The sequence below is a fragment of the Hemicordylus capensis genome, chromosome 5 (genome assembly GCF_027244095.1).
Source record: "Hemicordylus capensis ecotype Gifberg chromosome 5, rHemCap1.1.pri, whole genome shotgun sequence".
Lineage (NCBI taxonomy): Eukaryota > Metazoa > Chordata > Lepidosauria > Squamata > Cordylidae > Hemicordylus > Hemicordylus capensis.
In genome coordinates, this window is record NC_069661.1 from 166715111 (window position 1) to 166733384 (window position 18274).

Consider the following 18274-nt stretch of genomic DNA (forward strand, 5'->3'; position numbering starts at 1 on the left):
ACTTTGGATGTAAAGTTCAAACCAGGCCCAGTCCTACCTTTAAGCAGGGTGACACAGTCCGATCAAGTGAGAGTTATAGACTACCCTAAGTGCAAACAATTATTTACTTAATTGTTGTACTAGTGGGTGGGACCGGGCAAAGTCCAAAGATTACACTACTAGGCAAGTTCAAGAAATAAAACATATGCAAAAGAATTTTTTATTAATGTGCTTGCAAAAGGGAAGTAAAAGAACAGTTTGAAGTGTAGGATATCAACTTCAAACATTATTCATTTTGTTGTATAATGTCCATATATGGAAAATCTGAATCTGAGAAAGATCTTCTGCTTCTCGTGGGTATGATGACATTTTGGAATTATTGATCTGATTATTGAGAGTTAAAAATCTGTTCAGAACAATAACAGCTAAAGTATAAGATTAATTCAGGATTTTTGCTAAAAAAATAATAATACAAAAAAAATTATCTAAATGTATCCGCAAGCATATTCTAGTGTAAAATGTAGTACATTCAGCTAACAGAGTGTTTCTGCAAAGGTTGGTATCTGTAGGTAATTGGGAAGTATGATATTAAGAATTTCTTGAAAAAACTACAAACATATCCCTGAGCATATTCCTCTGTAAAAAGTAGTGTGTGCAGCTAGGTTCAGTGGCAGGATTGTATATGTAAAATTTGGTATCTGTAGGTCATTGCAAAGTTTGACGTTATATCTTTATTCTTCAAAATATATAATAAATGTTTATCATCATTGTGGGGGACACCATTTGGATTTGCTGCTTCAGGTATCAAAATGTCTTGGCTATCTCTTGGTCAAAAATTTTTTTAAAAAAAGAAAAAGCTCCCATTTTCTTCTTTCTGGGATTCAAACTATTGAACCTCTGCAAATCATAGTCTTGAACCTCAGCAAGCCATAGTCAATCTATGCACCAAATGATGCCTGCCTGCATGGGACAAGGAAAGTTGTGAACAGAAGAACAAATTCCGTGGCCCATATGATGCACATCAGTAGATCGACTTAAGAAGGGCTGCAGGTCCACAGGGAGCCTCTAGCAGCCCTGTGGTGACAGCCCATTACACAGCTGAGTGGGCTGGAGTTGGAAGGGGGAGCGATTTTGGCTTCTCTCCTCTCCCTCCAAAAGCCCTTTCCCCTTGTATAAATATGTTTCTGATGGTTACACAGCCTTTGAGGGAGGGGAGAGAAGACAAAACCAATCCCCTTTCATGCCTGCTTGGCTGTACAACAACAACAACAACAACAAATAATAATAATAATAATAATAATAATAATAATAATAATAATAATAATAATAATAATAATTATTATTATTATTATTATTATTATTTATTAATCCCAGTGGTAATTGGCGCCCTGGGTGCAGTTCCAAAAGACCTTGAAGAGCACCTCAACACCATAGGGGCCACAGAAATCACCACCAGCCAATTACAAAAAGCAACTTTACTGGGAACAGCCTATATTCTGCGACGATATCTATAACAATTGACAATAAAATTCAGCCATCCCAGGTCCTTGGGAAGGATAAAACAAACTAGTCAATAACACCTGTCTGACTGTGTAAACAAGAAATAATAATTCGATTTCTATACCACCCTTCCAAAAATGGCTCAGGGCGGTTTACAAAGAGAAATAATAAACAATAAGATGGCTTCCTGTCCCCAAAGGGCTCACATTCTAAAAAGAAACATAAGACACACACCAGCAACAGTCACTGGAAGTGACTAGCAGTTGTCACAGGGATGCTGGAGGCTCCCTGGAGACCCAAAGCCTTTCTTAATCTGACTACTGCTGCACATCATGTCAGCCTCTGTCTTCAGTCCAGATAAGGCTAGTTGACAGCAATTGGCTTACATACTGCACAATCTCAATTCTTTTTAAAGCAGCACGCATAACAGAAGTTAACCAGCATAGCTGAGCCTTGCAGAGCAATCCTGGTCATTCTGCTGTGGTTAACCCAGATTTAACCAGGATAGATAACCAGGGGTAGATTATAACTAGATATAATCAATATCCATTTGATCGTAGATATTGGCTAATATAGATATTGCCATTATTTGATTAAATATAAAGAAGAGATATCAAAAGCAATTCTTCCCACTGTCAGGAACCACCTAGACCTAGGTCCTGAGCCAGGCATTGATCCCTTTGAGCAGGCGTCCCCAAACTGCGGCCCTCCAGATGTTGCTGAACTACAACCCCCAGCATACCCAGCCACAATAAATTGTGGCTCGGGATGCTGGGAGTTGTAGTTCAGCAACATCTGGAGGGCCGCAGTTTGGGAAAGCCTACCTTTGAGTCAGACCTCACTTCAGATGAACAGCCGATAGCAGAGGTACTGCCTGAAAGCAACAACCTAACCAAGCCCCCCAGACTGACCACTGAGCCGTCCATCATAGAGGTCCCTCCATCACAGGCGCTGCAAGGCCTCAGAAAATCTTCAGGAATGGTGCCAAAGCGCATAACTGGCCAGCAGGAAAGTGTTGCCAGAACCTAAGGTGGCAACAGTGGTGCCCCTGGTGGAGCCCCTGGTGGCGCAGTGGTAAAACTGCCGCCCTGTAACCAGAAGGTTACAAGTTCGACCCTGACCAGGGGCTCAAGGTTGACTCAGCCTTCCAGCCTTCCGAGGTCGGTAAAACGTGTAACCCAGAATGTTGGGGGGCAATATGCTAAATCATTGTAAACCGCTTAGAGAGCTTCCAGCTATAGAGCGGTATATAAATGTAAGTGCTATTGCTATTGCTATTGCTAAGGGGTATACTCGTGAGTCAAATGGGCCGTAACCCAAAATTTTGCTTTAAAAAGGCCAAATCTGGCAACAGACCACTGGAGAGTCTACTGAGGAGAAGGACTAGGAGAGGTTGACTCAATAGTTGCTTTTGTTTGCAGGAAACAGGAGTGGCCCTGATAGAACATCTAGAAGTCTCTTCCTGTGCACAGTTTGCTACAGGAGAGATTCTCTTCCTGCTACTGACCTGCCAAGTGGCCCTAGGCCCTGAACTTGCTTTTCCTGGCCAATGTTCCTGATACCCACTTTTCGTGTTGACTGTTGCTCAACCCCAAGCCTACCATGCCTTTCAGCACACTTCGGCACATTTGTCCCATACCTCCATGTTCAGCCAGCTGCCTCCAACCCCTGACCAGAGTGGTGGGTGAGTCCTTGTCCTTCTTCTTGAAATGGTGAGCAAGGCACCTAAATCAAATGCATACTATTCATATCTAAATGGGGCTTATTTGAGGGACTGGATGTGTTCATACAGTCCACACATACTAAGGTGTCTTCCGGGTGAACATGAATTACTCTTGCTCCTATCTTAGCTTTTGGTACGGACAACTGGATATAATGGCCAACATTTTGTGCAGTGAAACCTCAGCATTAGCAAATTGCTGAGGCTGATGCACATGTCAAAGTCAGGGACTCCCTGCTTTTACAGTGTTGGGGATTGGAGGCAATGGCTAATAGCAACAGTTCTTGTAAATGTGAGAGTATGTTTTGCATACAGTGTAAATAAATAAATAGGCCTTTCAGTAGTTCCGATGCAAAGGTGTCCTTCCACTCCATGAACGTCCCTTCCACTCACAGAAAAGTTATTGAAGAGTGTTGCATGAGAAAAGTGGCCTCAAATTCTGAGTTCCTCCATCTGTGTAAGCTCTTGCACAAGCTCTTTGCAAAATCTTAATATGCTACAGCCTGTATCTTCCTTATATGCCATCTTGCTCATACTGTAATGTAACATTGTGATTCTGCACCCAGGCAAGGCTTCCACTAGTGCTTGCACAAAAGGAGGAGAGCTAGTCTTGTGGTAGTAAGCATGACCTGTCCCCTTTGCTAAGCAGGGTCCACCCTAATTACCTATGAAAGGGAGACTACATCCATGAGCATGTAGATATTCATCTTATGGGATGGGGCCGCTCTGGGAAGAGCATCTGCATGCAGAAGGTTCCAAGTTCCCTCCCTGGCAACTCCAGATAGGACTGAGAGAGATTCCTGCCTGCAACCTTGGAGAAGTTGCTGCCAGTCTGTATAGACAATACTGAGCTAGATGGACCAATGGTCTGACTCAGTATATGGAGCTTCATATGTTCCTAAGAGTTCCTGGCAGCACAAAATCATTTTCTCCTTCTACTCATGATCTTTGGATACAAGCCAGGAATCTACCAGAAACAGCTTGCCTGTTCATCTTTCTTCCCACAGCCAACTGCCACCCTGGGCTGCCTTAGACGTACCCCTCCCCTACCCAAATAGCTCCATGTGTGCCCACAACTAGCTTTGGGCTCCTGCTTTGGGGCTCTACAACAGCCCTACTGGTGTCTCTCCCTTCCTCTAAAATAGGCACAAGTCAGCAAGAGATTATGACCACATGCCTTGTATGTGCATCATCCAGCTAGGTTGCTTCTGATGCTGTCAACAGGGATAATTTAAGCACACTCAAATTTGAGGGAGCTAAAATAAAACACACTAGGAATATTTTGTATCCTAAGTTCCATCAAGGATACTCAAGATTTATACAACTGTGACATGTGGAATACATATTATACTCCTTCTGTTTTTCGACAATGAATTGTTAATGCATTCAAATAAAAATACTGAGCTACCATTTATTTCTTTATTTTGTACACTTCTATTCTGCTTTTCAATTAAAAAAAAATTCCAAAGCAGTTTACAAGATAAACCTAACACTATTAATAGAACACCTGATCACTCCTGTGATCTTTTAATCTTGCCTTTTTTCACTTAAAATGCAGCTCTGTAAGTGCCTTGTTTTAAAAAAATTCAAGTTACAATGTGGGCTTTCTAGGTTGAGGGCCTCCATAAAAGGTCAAGGGCCTTCCAGGTTGAGGGCCTCTGTAGGTGGCAAGAGCAGGCCTGAGATAATTTTATGAAAAGAAGAGAGGAGTCTCCCAATACTCTCTCCATGACTAACCCCAAATTTAGATCTTATATTTGACACCATGAGGCCATTTCATGATGGGGAGCCCGGCCCGGTTTCCCCCCATCGTGAGAACCATCGGGTGAGCTAGCCCACCAAAGTAGCCCTCCCTTTAAATGAGTGCTCCGCTAACCCCATTTTGGTGGTCATAAGTCACCATTTTATGCCATGGCGACTCACAAAGAGACCCCCACCAGGAGGCTAAAACAAGCCTCCTGGTTTGGGGGGTCTCCCCAGGATGCCTTGCGCACTCGACTTCCAGGGGTCAGGTGGCCCCTGATCCCCGCAGCCCCTACCAACTCAGTGACAGAGCTGGTAGTCATGTCAGCAGCCAATTGGGCTGCCCAGGGCTCCGCGGGTGATCATCTGCCGAACCCCATCTGGTGTTTCACACGGATTGTGTGAAGTGCCTCTATGTCTGTATGCTGGTCTTTCCTTCTATGTGTCAGGTCTGATTTGGGCACCAAGGGCTACTCATTGCATTAATCAGCTCAGTCACATTATTTCAACAAGTTGTTCTGGTAAGAACTAATCTGCCTACTTTCCTATCACTGTAATCTTAAATGATAATTACCATCTTTACAAGTTAGCCCACTTCAGCCTTAAACATTTACACAGCTGCCATCTTGAATTGTAATCTTAATTGATAATTACCATCTTTACAAGTTAGCCCACTTCAGCCTTAAACATTTACACAGCTGCCATCTTGAATTGGGGTGGATGACACCACTGTTGAGGTGTCCCTACACCTGTAGCAAATTTCAAACCGCCAAACTGATTTGAACCAAATTTGCTACATAGGTATGGCTCAATGGCATAGTTTGTGGTGATGTCATCCACCCCAATTCAATATGGTGGACGTGTGAACGTTTAAGGCTGAAGTGGGCTAACTTGAGAGGATAGTAATTATCAATTAAGATTATAATGAAAGGAAAGTAGGCAGATTTGTTCTTATCAGAACAACCTGCTTTCAAATAAAGAAGAATTGCAAGGAGTGAGAGGTGCATATATCAGGAAGCAGTTCTAGAGCAGGCTTCCCCAAACTGCGGCCCTCCAGATGTTGCTGAACTACAACTCCCAGCATCCCCAGCCACAATTTATTGTGGCTGGGTATGCTGGGGGTTGTAGTTCAGCAACATCTGGAGGGCCGCAGTTTGGGGAAGCCTGTTCTAGAGAAAGCAGGCAATGAGAAAAAAGATACAGGTGTAAAGCTGACAGCATTGTAGGATGTATCTTCAAGTTATTCAGAATTTAATTTTAAAACCGATTGAGAAACTCCTTCATTTCTATCTTAAAGTCAAGAAACAATATATTTTAATTGTGATAGGCAGGCAGACAAATAGTATCCAATACTAAAACAAACAATCCAGCAGAAAAGCATAGAGCTGGATCTATGAACAGAAGGAAGACAGTCCCTAGGGCTACTTAGCAAATGTGAAGGAAAGAGTTTTTGCAAGAATTTAAGCAGTTCTAAAACAGAAAAGGTTTTATAACAAGTCTCATGCTTCCATTTGTGCATGAGGTTACACTAGCTGCTGTGCAAGGGGAAGAACAATTTTGGATTTAGTTTCACTTCTTGCACAACACTCTGGTGTACAGTGTAAATCTCTACTCCCAAGAATGGAAGACACTTTATTTGACTGAAAGGGCACCTTTGGCTCTAACCGTATAGTTTACAATCTTGATACCCTAATCCTTAGCATGGTCACTTGGAAGCAAGTTCAGTGGGACAAACAGATGTGGTGAGGCATGAGCTACCAAACAGTCTGAAAATCACCCCAAATGTAGCTCCCTTCCATAAAGATCATACTCTTTGTATAGGATATACCCTTTAAGAACTGGTGGAAGAGGAAGCTTCTTCACTGACAGTAGTTTCTGTATCCTCTCTAATCCTATACATTTGCGTATTTTCAGGCGGCACAAATGCTTTAGTGGACGAGGATTCTCTAAAAGATAAAAACAGAGAAAGCAGTGAAAAATGTGGTGACTGTATGAGGCAAGGCAATATTCATTTTGTGGTCTGACCCAATACTGCAGACAAACTCACCACAAAATGAATTAATGTGTGACCACTGTGAAATGCATGGCTGGTAATACAGCCTGAAGAAGACTCTACAGCAGGGCTGCATAGGGCCTGGTTGTACCTGTTCCACCCATTCACCTTAGGTGCCATATAAACTAATTATTAGTCAGCTAAGACCAAAGCAACAATACTCCCTGGCAGGGGCATAGCAAGGTTGGGGTGGGCCCAGAGATGAGATTTTTAAATGCCCCCCACCCCCGCTCACTGTTTCCTCTCCTTCTCCTGGCCCGATGTCTCTGCTAACTATCCCAACTAGTTACAAGGTGTAAATAACAGCAGAACCAACTAATACAAGGATTTAAGTCTGATATTTCAAAATAAGAATGCTGCCTGGAAATACATTTCACTGAATACACACACACACACTTCACAATATATCATGATATACATTGAATACTATATATTTGTGCTACTTTTAATGCCTAGAACACACTAGAAACACTAGAGGTAAGAGTATTTATGCTGCTTAGCTAGATAGATGCTAAGATAACATGAGCTAGATAGATGGGGAGCCGGGATGATAATCATGTGACTTGCCGGGGGGGGGGCCTCAAAGCAGCGAGCCCTGAGACAAATGTTTCCCCTTGGCAAATGGTAGTTATGCCCCTGCCCCTTGGCTTGCTGCCTTCGGCCCCTATAAAGAAATGTCCCATAGCATTTCTTTTCTTTTCCACAACTGGAGTTGTACAGCAAGCCTTCTCTCATCCTATGTCCCATGCTCCATCCCGACAACCCCACACATCCTAAAAGGTATCCCCCCAGCACTAGGTTCTCCTCTTTCTTTACTGGTAAGGATAATACCAGACCTGTTCTCCTGGCTCTAAATGCATCTACATGTTTGTTTCATTGGAGCTGAATTTCAAGAGTGCTTAAGAGCAGGGTGTAGACAAAAAAAATTAGGATATTGGCAGAAATACTGGGCAGCATCCAGACTAACTTAGTCATGACTACTTTCCATTGAAATGGATGAGACTTAGTCATGACTAACTTGTCTCAGTGATTTCAGTGGTGCTTAGTCATGACTAACTAGTCTGGATGCCACCCAATACGTCCAGAAATAAATGGGGCTATTGGCAGAACACATTCAACAGAATCAAATTGCTTGAGATATACAATTAGGGATCTAATATAAATATGGTCCGCTTTTAAAAAATAATTAATAGGACTTAATGACTGACATGTTTTCAAGATAATACTGCTCATTTACCTAATATTTGCTGGATCTCTGTCCATTCTTTTTGTGTCTCCAGGACAGACTTAAGTTTTGTGCACAGAGGGACGTAATCCATGTAATCTATCAAAATACGAACAATGGGTCCTACTAAATGTTTCATCCAAGGGACAGTAATAAAGTCACAGAACTGAAAAGAAACATGTCCAATATTAAATCTGCTCTGAGAAATTTCCTCATAATAGTTTTGCAGAATTCACAAAATGTATTGATTTATTATTTATTCAGTTTATATACCACCCTTCCTAAAGTGGCTCAGGGCGGTTTACAAATAAATAAAAACATAAATCAATTAAAATAAAAACATTTAAAACAGATTAAAACTAAAATCCAAACTAGATATTATTAAAAGCCAGGCTAAAAAGATGGGTCTCTAAGGCTTTCCTGAAGGCCTCCAAGGGAGATAATCCTCTTACAGTTATTTATATACAAATTATCACAAGGTAATCAAAACAAAATGCGGTAATCCAGCTATTAGGTCACTTTGCTTTAAAAGGTTGAGAAAAATATTTAGAAGATTATTAAAATGTATCTAAGGTTCAAATTAGATGTTACTTTAAGCATGTGATTGGCATTAACTTGCTGGTTTTTATTCAGCATGTGATTGGCATTAACTTGCTGGATTGCACCCCCACTCCCACCCCAAGAGTTCAGGACTAAGGTGTGGGGGGGGGGGCGGTTCTACTGGACCAATCAATATCTGGCCCCTTCATGACTGCTGTTATTCCCAGGAAAGCTCCCTTGGGTGCCAAAGGCTTTTCCCAAGGCAAAGAGCTGTTAGTAGGGCAGCAATGGAGGCAGGACTGGGACAGTGGCAGGGAGGAGAGGATTAGACTCCCTTCCCCTTGAGGGTTGGCCCATGTAGGGATCAGGAAGGGGAGCCTGTGGAGCATGTTCTTTTATTTTGCCACTTCCATAGCGGAGTCCAGCCACAAGTGGTCACTCTTATTTTGACATTACCTGGTGATTCCGCCCATTATGCTAAATATCTGTTAATAGATACAGTTCCCAAGGTGACCTTAGCAGTGGCTAAATTTTTGTTAGCTGGAATAAGAATTAGGAAGCAATTTATGAACTGATGTTGATGGGTGGATTGTTCTGGAGTTGTTGTAGGGCTATCTGGAGTTTTTCTATATATGTAATTGTATTGTGGATATTGGGCGGGTTCTCACAATTACTGGAATCATGGCTGAATGCTGGTTATCCACATTGGTGTGATTGTGTGAACCCACACATCGGCAATCTCAGTTTTGCCCAAGGTGAAAACCAACATCAGGAATTTAGAATCTGAAGTAGGATGGCTGATCTCGGGACCATCCAAATCATGATGCACTGATCGTGTGAACCCATGCCTCTCATCTATCCTGGTCACCTCACCTGCATGACCACCAGATACATCATCAGATAGAGCAGACACCACACAGAGGGTGCTCTCTCCACCCTACTCTGTGGTTTCCAAGCCCCAACACCATTGGCTAGACTCTGCCTGGAAACACACCACATCACCTTTCCCTGCCACAACACTCCCACTGCAGCCCTTCAAGATACAGCACAGCATGCTATGGCCAGCAGCCCCACACACCACTGACAGATGCCAGCAGGGAGATTGGGCTGCCCATGTGATGGTGGCCAAGTCCACTGCCTATGAGACCAGTGAAGTGGGATGCTGCGTGGGGGGACAGTGGGATGTGAAGGATCTGTGTGTGTTTGTGCAACATGTGAAAAGGATGAGATGGGGAAGTGAAGGATTGTACAGGTGGCTCCTTGACGCCCCTTCCCCAAGGGTGTCTTTGGTCTGAAGGGACATCCCTTTGTTTATTCTCTTTTTCACCACTGAAAATTGAGGGCCAAAGCCCACTTCCAAAAACTGTACTCCCCCTCCCAGGATGCATACCTGCCCATCGTGGGCACAAGCAGTGCTCCCAGTATGGTGGCAAGCACTGCAGACAGTGCTGTCCAGGATGCCTGGGGCCTACTGATTTGCCTAATCCAACCCTGGATTCAGGCAGTGGTCTGATTGCACAGTCTGGCTGTCAGTCCAGTCCTGGACAGGCCCTTTCAGTGTGCCTGCTTCTCCCTCTCTCTGCCAGGGCAATCTGGGTGATCATTCTATGGCAGGAAGGGGTTACTGAGGTGGCTGCTCGCTTCATGGCTTCCCTGCCTCCCTGTTGGTCCAAGCTGCTCTGAAATGGTACTGCCCGAAGCAATTTCTGCCCAAAGGTGGGATGATGGCTGTTGGGATAGCAACTAGCCCCTGGGAGGCCAGTGCAGTATGGGGTGTGGTTTGTGATGGCCTCACTGAACCTCCAGAAAGCCAAAGACAGTGATCACGTGGGTGGTTAGCTAAGGACCAAAGAGGGGATGGAGATGGTGTGCTCCAACATGATTCCAATCGCGGCTAACGTCCTGTAGCCCTCCAAACAATCATGTGAAGGGGTCCATTGTGTTGATATATCTAGTGCTGTACTTATGGTTGGTTGTTCATATTCTATTTTGGTCTACTGACCACAGTAAATCTACTGAGCTGAAATTAAGAATAGTACAGAATGGAAAACTGAGGAATATGCTTACTGGATTATCTTTAATCACACATGATGTCCATCCTGGTAACACATCTTCCTCCAGAGCTGACCACACAAAAGAATTCCCAAAGATGTCCCCATGCATGCAGTCAAAGCACATATCCACGTCATAGCCATGATTCAACAGCAGTCTTAGCATTATCTCATCATTCAGGGCATACTGAATGGCACTGGGGAAATGGGTGTCATTTACAAGGTTGAAGTAGCAGTTGACATTTGCTCCATAAGAAAGGAGCAACCGTACGATTTCATGGTTGCCAGCTCTCACCGCCACAAGCAGGCAGTTGAGGGGGTCTTTATTTGGATCTGCACCAGCTTGCAGTAATACTTCTGTCGACAGAATGTCATTGTTAGAAACAGCAAAATAAAGCGCCGTTCTCCTTTCATCATCATAACTTTCTGAAATGTGTTTGGCCAGAAGGGCATTGACATCAAAATCATTTTCAATTAGGAGTTCTAGGCACTGTGGATTTTGGCCATCTGCTGCAGAGTGGATGGGACTTTGCCCACTTTTCTGTATTGAAGTTTGGGATGTAACTGGAATTAAGAATTTCAAGGCCCTAAGAAAAAATAAAACAAATTAATAGATGGCTGAAAAACGCAATGGAATACCTTGTCTGTGTTAGGGTTTTGTGGTGGATTAGTGTTGATCTACATCTGAGACATGTAATGTGGATTTAACCTGCCGTATGTGGTCTTTACTGCTGTGTGGATCCAGTGTTGTGTGGAAAATTGCTCTGGTCTGGACAGGTCCAATTTCCCTGTACTGCATTACTGCACTTCGAAAATGTATGCAGGAACACATACCACAAATGGAACATTGCAGTTATTTGCGGGTAGAGATTGTGTCCATGCTCTACAACAGGATAGCCAGCTTTGTATTCTCAGGCCTCCCTATATTCACAAGGAAGTGGTCTAGGGGCCAGAAACCTAACCGACTTCACAAGGTGATCAGGTTTTATAGTATAGTAAGCACCACAGCTATGAAGCACATATGAAGCACAGCTACTCAAGCAGAATAAAGTCATCAAGGGCAGAGAGCAATTCAGAGGAACAAATAAGATCCTTCAAAAAATTTCCTCAAAAGGCAGATTGTCCATTTTCTTTACTGAGCGTGTATTCATTTGGGCATTGTTGACAAAACCCCGAGAGATATAATAAAATGTGAAATCTCTCTCACACGCAACTGTTGAAAATGATTGTGTTTTCTTTACAAAAAAATCCAGGCAATTTTTTTACCACAGCTTGATAAAAATGTTGTAGAGAAACAGGTCACCCATCCCTGGGCTACCAAGCAGCAAATCAAACATCAAGAGGAGAGCTGGTCTTGTGGTAGCAAGTATGACCTGTCACCTTAGCTAAGCAGGGTCCACCCTGGTTGCATATGAATGGGAGACTACATGTGAGCACTGTAAAATATTCCCCTTAGGGGATAGAGCTACTCTGGGAAGAGCATCTAAGTTCCAAGTTCCCTCCCTGGCATCTCCAAGATAGGGCTGAGAGAGACTCCTGCTTGCAACCTTGGAGAAGCCGCTACCAGTCTGTGTAGGCAATACTAAGCTAGATGGACCAGTAGTCTGAATCAGTAAATAGCAGCTTCCTATGTTCCTAAGGTCTATAGCTTTCATTTTTATCCTCTTCTTCAAACAAGTGCAAGTCTACAAACTTGGTAAGACGAATGTCCACAACACTACTTTGAGGAGAAATATCAGATGATGTAGTGAGAAGATATTTGCCAGCACAATCCTGACAAAATGTCCAATTTATTTATTTAGTATAACACCCACTACCAAATATTTTAACACATTTTTAACCTTTTCCCCAAACCCCCATAGGATCCTATGGGGGTTTGAGGGAAAGGATAAAAATTTGTTTAAAATTGCCCACTTGCCCATTTCTTCTGTGGTAGCACCCATCATGCACCACCACACAACCCACTTTGGTGTCCCTAGGAGCTATCCATGGGGAAGAATAGGGTGTTTCGAGTTACCCATTGTTTCCTATGGTCAAAACACTCAAAAACATTTTGAGTTTGTTCCATAGCAAGAGTCGACTTGGCTGCTGTTTTAACGGAATGTTTCAGCTGCTTTGCGTTTCATTTCAAGCTCAAAACAGAATGCTAAATCCATTTTGTGCACATCCCTATGGGAAAGTTAATATATGTCAGTCTAAAGCCACTTCCCATAGGACTGTAAGGATAAACTGAGATAGGGGAGTGTATTGTAACTACCCTATCATCTTGGGATAGGCTGGGAAAGTTGAATGAAAACAATAACTGTATGCTTCTCAGGGCAGGTGGTGGTTTTGTTTGGTTTTGGCACTTATGTCACTCTAATGTGGAATGCATAGTGGTGTCGCTATCTGTAAAGAATAAAAAATATCATCACTAAGTACTGGAGTTTGTCACACAAATGTATCAGGCTAGGAAAGATAGAGGAGGTATACTCACAGATAATGCCCTTCATACGCTGCTCTGTGTATAGGGAGGTGCCCTGCCTTATTAGGCACGTTGCCGCTTCCCCCATACTCCAACAGCAAAGTTATACAGTCTGGATTACCACCTCCAGCCGCTTCAAAGAGTATTGAAGAGCCATCATCAGCTGTAGCAGAAACATCTCCACCTAGTGGAGAAAGACAAACTAGTCACTGTCCAGAGGAATATGAAGTAAGCAATACGTTTAAAAGACTGGTCATTTCTTGACTGTGTATTCTTTTCTGATTGAAAAGAATAGCCTAAAAGATAATCTGAGGAGTAAATTTGATATATCTTCCACTTTAAGAGATGATCACTTACTTGAATTGAGTGCAAACACAAAAATTGTTTATACTTTTACCACCTATACTATGTTTATCCCCAGATCCCTTTGGCTGACTTATATCTGTGTTTAGTATACTATTCTTCTCTGGAATGAAATGACAGCATTTCTGCCAGTTTTACAGAGGCTAATAAGTCATCATTTTTACTCCACTGGCACCTTCTCATCTGTATTGCTTGCATAAGTAACTGAAACAATGTTTTTTGTGACAAGGTGGGAGAGGAGAGCTGATCTTGTGGTAGCAGGCATGACTTGTCCCCACAGCTAAACAGGGTCCAACCTGGTTGCATATGAATGGGAGGCTAGAAGTGTGAGCACTGCAAGATATTCCCCTCAGGAGATGAAGTCGCTCTGGAAAGAGCATCTAGGTTCCAAGTTCCCTCCCTGGCATCTCCAAGAAAGGGCTGAGAGAGATTCCTGCCTGCAACCTTGGAGAAGCCGCTGCCAGTCTGTGAAGACAATACTGAGCTAGATAGACCAATAGTCTGACTCAGTATATGGCAGCTTCCTCTGTTCCTATGAGGTTTGTCATATCAGAGAAGATTGCCATTGCTCATTTGCATATACCGATTGATTCACTTATGTAGATATTTGCTTTTGCCCCAGTTACTGAAGATGAGCTCAAAAAGTATGTTTTTTCAAACCAACATGGCATATAGCATAGCACATAACCCACTGCTGATAAAGGAGAGATCCGCATGCTCTAAAAACCCGCTCAGGAAATGTGAAAGTAAGTGGAATGTTTCTTTTTCATCAACAATATTTGAGTTATGTTTTCATTTCAGTTTATAAGCTGCAAACTTTGTATCTGAACAGGCATTAAAATTTGAAGCTTCTTATACAGGTTTGGCAGGCCCATGTCTAAATCTTTACCAATAGCAATGAAATCACTTTTGGTGGCTGAGGTACATGTTGGAAGTCGGAGCAGGGAGATTACATGTGTATATCTTGCTTGTGCTTAAAATATCCCATCCAAGAATCATAAATTCTTGGAAAGAATGTCTTGGAAACAAAGCCTTGCAGTGGTCCATTGCCCATTAAGCGTGATATGCGAGGGTACAGAAACGGAGGGCAAATATGCCTCTATTTGTACATGTGTGTCTATACAAAAATATGGCAATGGAGACATAAATACAGGTGCAAAATCACATCTTAATCAATAGACTCTTCTCAAGTTGTCGCAATTGAGAAATTTTGCTACATTTTCTTCTCTCCTGCCAACATATTTTTTTGGGTAGCTACAATGGTAGGAAAAGGAGAAAAAGAAACCTCTTTCACCTGGCCTTTCTGTTTGCATTTGATGCTACTGCACTCTTCCTTCAAAATGCCCAGGGAATCATAGATTATGGGCAAACTACAAGGTGCAGGTTATAACCTATAAAGCCCTAAACAGCTTAGGCCCAGGGTATTTAAGAGAACATCTTCTTCACCATAAGCCCCACCACCCATTGAGATAATCCAGAGATGTTGGTCTGCAGTTGCTACCAGCTCATCTGATGGTTACACAAGGACAGGCCTTCTCTATTGCTGCTCCGAGACTCTGGAATGTACTCTCTGCTGAAATAAGAGCCGCACCATCAACTTTTAAAAAGTCTCTAAAGACACATTTATTCACCTAAATTTTTTAACTAGACTTGTGGTTTTAAACTGTGATAAGATTTGTTTTATGTTGATCTAAGCTGCCCAGAGATGGAAGTTTGGGGCAGTGTACAAATATAATAAATAAAGCCATTAAATCCTCCCAACAACTCTGTGAGGTAGACCAGGCTGAAAGAAGATTGATTTGCCCAAGGCCATGAGCTTCATGCCTGAACGTTGATTTGAACTCAGGTTTTCACAGTCCAAGCAACATTTCATCTGCTTTCATGGATGGCTCCTCATGAACATTAGAGGCAGAAAAATTGCATTGATAGGTCTTGCCTGAGTGAATATAGAAAGCAGGAGAACTGAGTAGTTCCTGGCTGGGTGGCTAAAGTGCATTTTGAGGTATGGTGATGGGTTTCTATTCCTTAGATAGATTTGAGGACACAGGAAACCCTGAAGCAAGTGTGGAAAGGACAGAGAGCTGTTGTAGCTGGTACATGCTGAAGAACAAATACTGCTAACACACCTTTATGAATTAGATGCTCCAGCACATCACAGTGGCCATATTCAGCAGCCACGCCTAATGGGGTTACCCCATACCCATCTCTCTGATGGATGTTTCCACCATTCTTCAGAAGAAGAGCAACAATATCATTGCGGCCCTGTTTTGCAGCTTCATGCATTGCTGACCAGCGTTTTACACACGGCTGATTGATGGTGCAGTTGTATTCAATCAAGCTGGAGACCATTTCATATAAGCTCAGTCGTACCGCTTGAAAATTAAACACAGACAGTTGTTTTATTAATTATAATAATAATAATTATTATTAATTCAATTTCTATACCGCCCTTCCAAAAATGGCTCAGGGCAGTTTAAACAGAGAAATAATAAGTAAGATGGATCCTTGTCCACAAAGGGCCCACAATCTAAAAGAAACACAAGATAGACACCAGTAACAGTCACTGGAGGTACTGTGCTGGGGGTGGATAGGGCCAGTTACTCTCCCCCTGCTAAATAAAGAGAATCACCACATTAAAAGGTGCCTCTTTGCCAAGTTAGCAGGGGGGTTACTTAAAGAACAAATTGCAGTTTTCACTGTAAAAACTCTCATGGTTTTTATTGGGTGTTGTTTTTTTTAAAAAAAATTAAGAGTTATCCCCCCCTCCGAAACTTGAAGCACTGAACAGGACAAAAATACATATATGCACGCATACACACAGACAGACACACACACACACTCAAAAGAACATAATAAAACACAGCAACAGGACAGTCAATATAAAAAATTAGCAATTGTAAAATCCCTCTCATCAGCAGGACAAAATCACCATAGGCTCAAATCCACCCAACCCAGCCAAAGTTTAACGGAAGAGCCAGGTCTTCAGATGTCAGAAGGCATATAATAACAAATTCATAATGGCCTTCCTAGGTAGGGCAAAGTCTTGGTGCAACAACCAAAAAGGCCCTGATCCGTGATCCCTGATCCTTGTTCCCACCTGTTGCGTCTCAGTTGATGGGGATCCAGGGGCAGAACTTCAGCTGTTGAGTGAATGAATGAGTTCACTCTTGCAACATCTGAGCTTCTGTTTCAGGTTCCCCTGCCAACTGAGATGCAATTAGTGGGGATAAGGGTTAGGGCCTTTCTGGTTGTGCTACCACCTTTTCTTACGTACCCAGGCCCCAAACTATTTAGGGTTTTAAAAGTAAAAACTAACATCTTGAATTGAGCCCAGAAATGCAAAGGTAACCAATAAAGATTGACTAGGACCAGAGCTATATGCTCTAACCTGGCATACCCAGACAACAATCTGGCACTGCTTTTCAATGGCTGCCCCATGTAACTCACATTACAGTTGTCCAGTCTGGAAGTACTAAAGTATGAATGACTGTGGCCAGGTGAGTCTTCAGAGCTGAAGAAACACTTAAAGACAGGAGGATCAAACTGTGACCCTCCAACTGTTGTTGGCCTACAACTCCCATCATCCCTGACTGTTGGCCACTGTGACGAGGGATGATGGGAGTTGTGTAGGCCAACAACAGCTGAAGGGCCACAGTTTGTCATCCCTGACTTAAGACAACTGGGAAACGGAGCTCAGTTCAAACTTCTCATAAAAATCAGGCTTCGTTACAGTTTTAAGATTTCCTAGAGAAATATCATAACATAGTCGTAACATAAAATAAAATGCTAGACAAAGAAAGAATGTTAAGATAGATCTAAGAATATCTCTTTGAACTTAACTGAAGAATGCAGCTCCTAAAGAAAAGGAATGTTATGGTTACAGCCCTAAAGTGAATGTGAGCCTGTGAGTGAAAACAGAATAGAATTTCTGGCATTTGAGTGTAGATGTTGAAAATAGAGGATCTGGCAACTTCCACTGGAGTCAAGGAAGAACAACAGAGCATCCGTGATTTTAAAGAATCAGTGGCCACATGTTGTGCGGCATAATGCAGGCAGTGCCAGTCTGCCCACACTGCTGCTGGCTCCTAGTGAGGTTCAAACATGCCTGCACTACAAAGGTACTACTTAGATTTGGAACACTTTGCTGAAGTCAAGCAATGTGCTTCAATCTCAGCAGTGCTTCTGGAGCGTGGGTACACTGCTGTAAGTATTTGTGCTCTTGCGCAAAAGTGCAAGAGAACCAGCGCTTCACTAGGAGCCCACAGCAACGCAGGCAAATCAGCATTGCCCATGTTATGCTGCACAACGTGTGGGCCACTGATGTTATTACTGGGCTTAGTTTTTAAGACAAATAATGATAGGCATTTTTTCACTGTTTTATAAGGAAAATGTATTGAATTATTGTATATGAAATGTGCACACTGTTAATGTATTGAGAGAAAACTATATTCATTAATGACATTTGACCAAAAGGTGTTTTTAAAAATTAAACAGTAGGGCACACAAGGCATACAACCTAGGAGTGCAAAATCAGGCTGCATTCAGTAAATGATTTCTTCTATGAAATTGCTCATAGAATTCCATGATGGAACAAGGGCAACTGTTCCAAGAATAACTTTCAAGGAATCAAGGGAAT

General features: G+C 42.5%; 1 protein-coding gene across 15 annotated transcripts in view; it reads right to left on the minus strand.

Annotated features, from left to right (window-relative positions):
* Positions 1 to 6233: 6233 nt before the first annotated feature.
* Positions 6234 to 18274, minus strand: part of ASB15 (ankyrin repeat and SOCS box containing 15) — a 38607-nt gene continuing 26566 nt past the window's right edge. For 14 of the 15 annotated variants that reach the window (XM_053251618.1, XM_053251616.1, XM_053251617.1 and 11 more), the window contains 5 exons: positions 15765 to 16010; positions 13288 to 13459; positions 10828 to 11398; positions 8233 to 8386; positions 6234 to 6888 (listed from right to left, as the gene is read on the minus strand). In XM_053251618.1, coding sequence (XP_053107593.1) covers positions 6716 to 6888; positions 8233 to 8386; positions 10828 to 11398; positions 13288 to 13459; positions 15765 to 16010 — 1316 coding nt within the window. In that variant the 3' untranslated portion in view covers positions 6234 to 6715. The remainder of the gene's footprint in view (positions 6889 to 8232; positions 8387 to 10827; positions 11399 to 13287; positions 13460 to 15764; positions 16011 to 18274) is intronic. The other variant, XM_053251619.1, reaches the window with a different exon arrangement.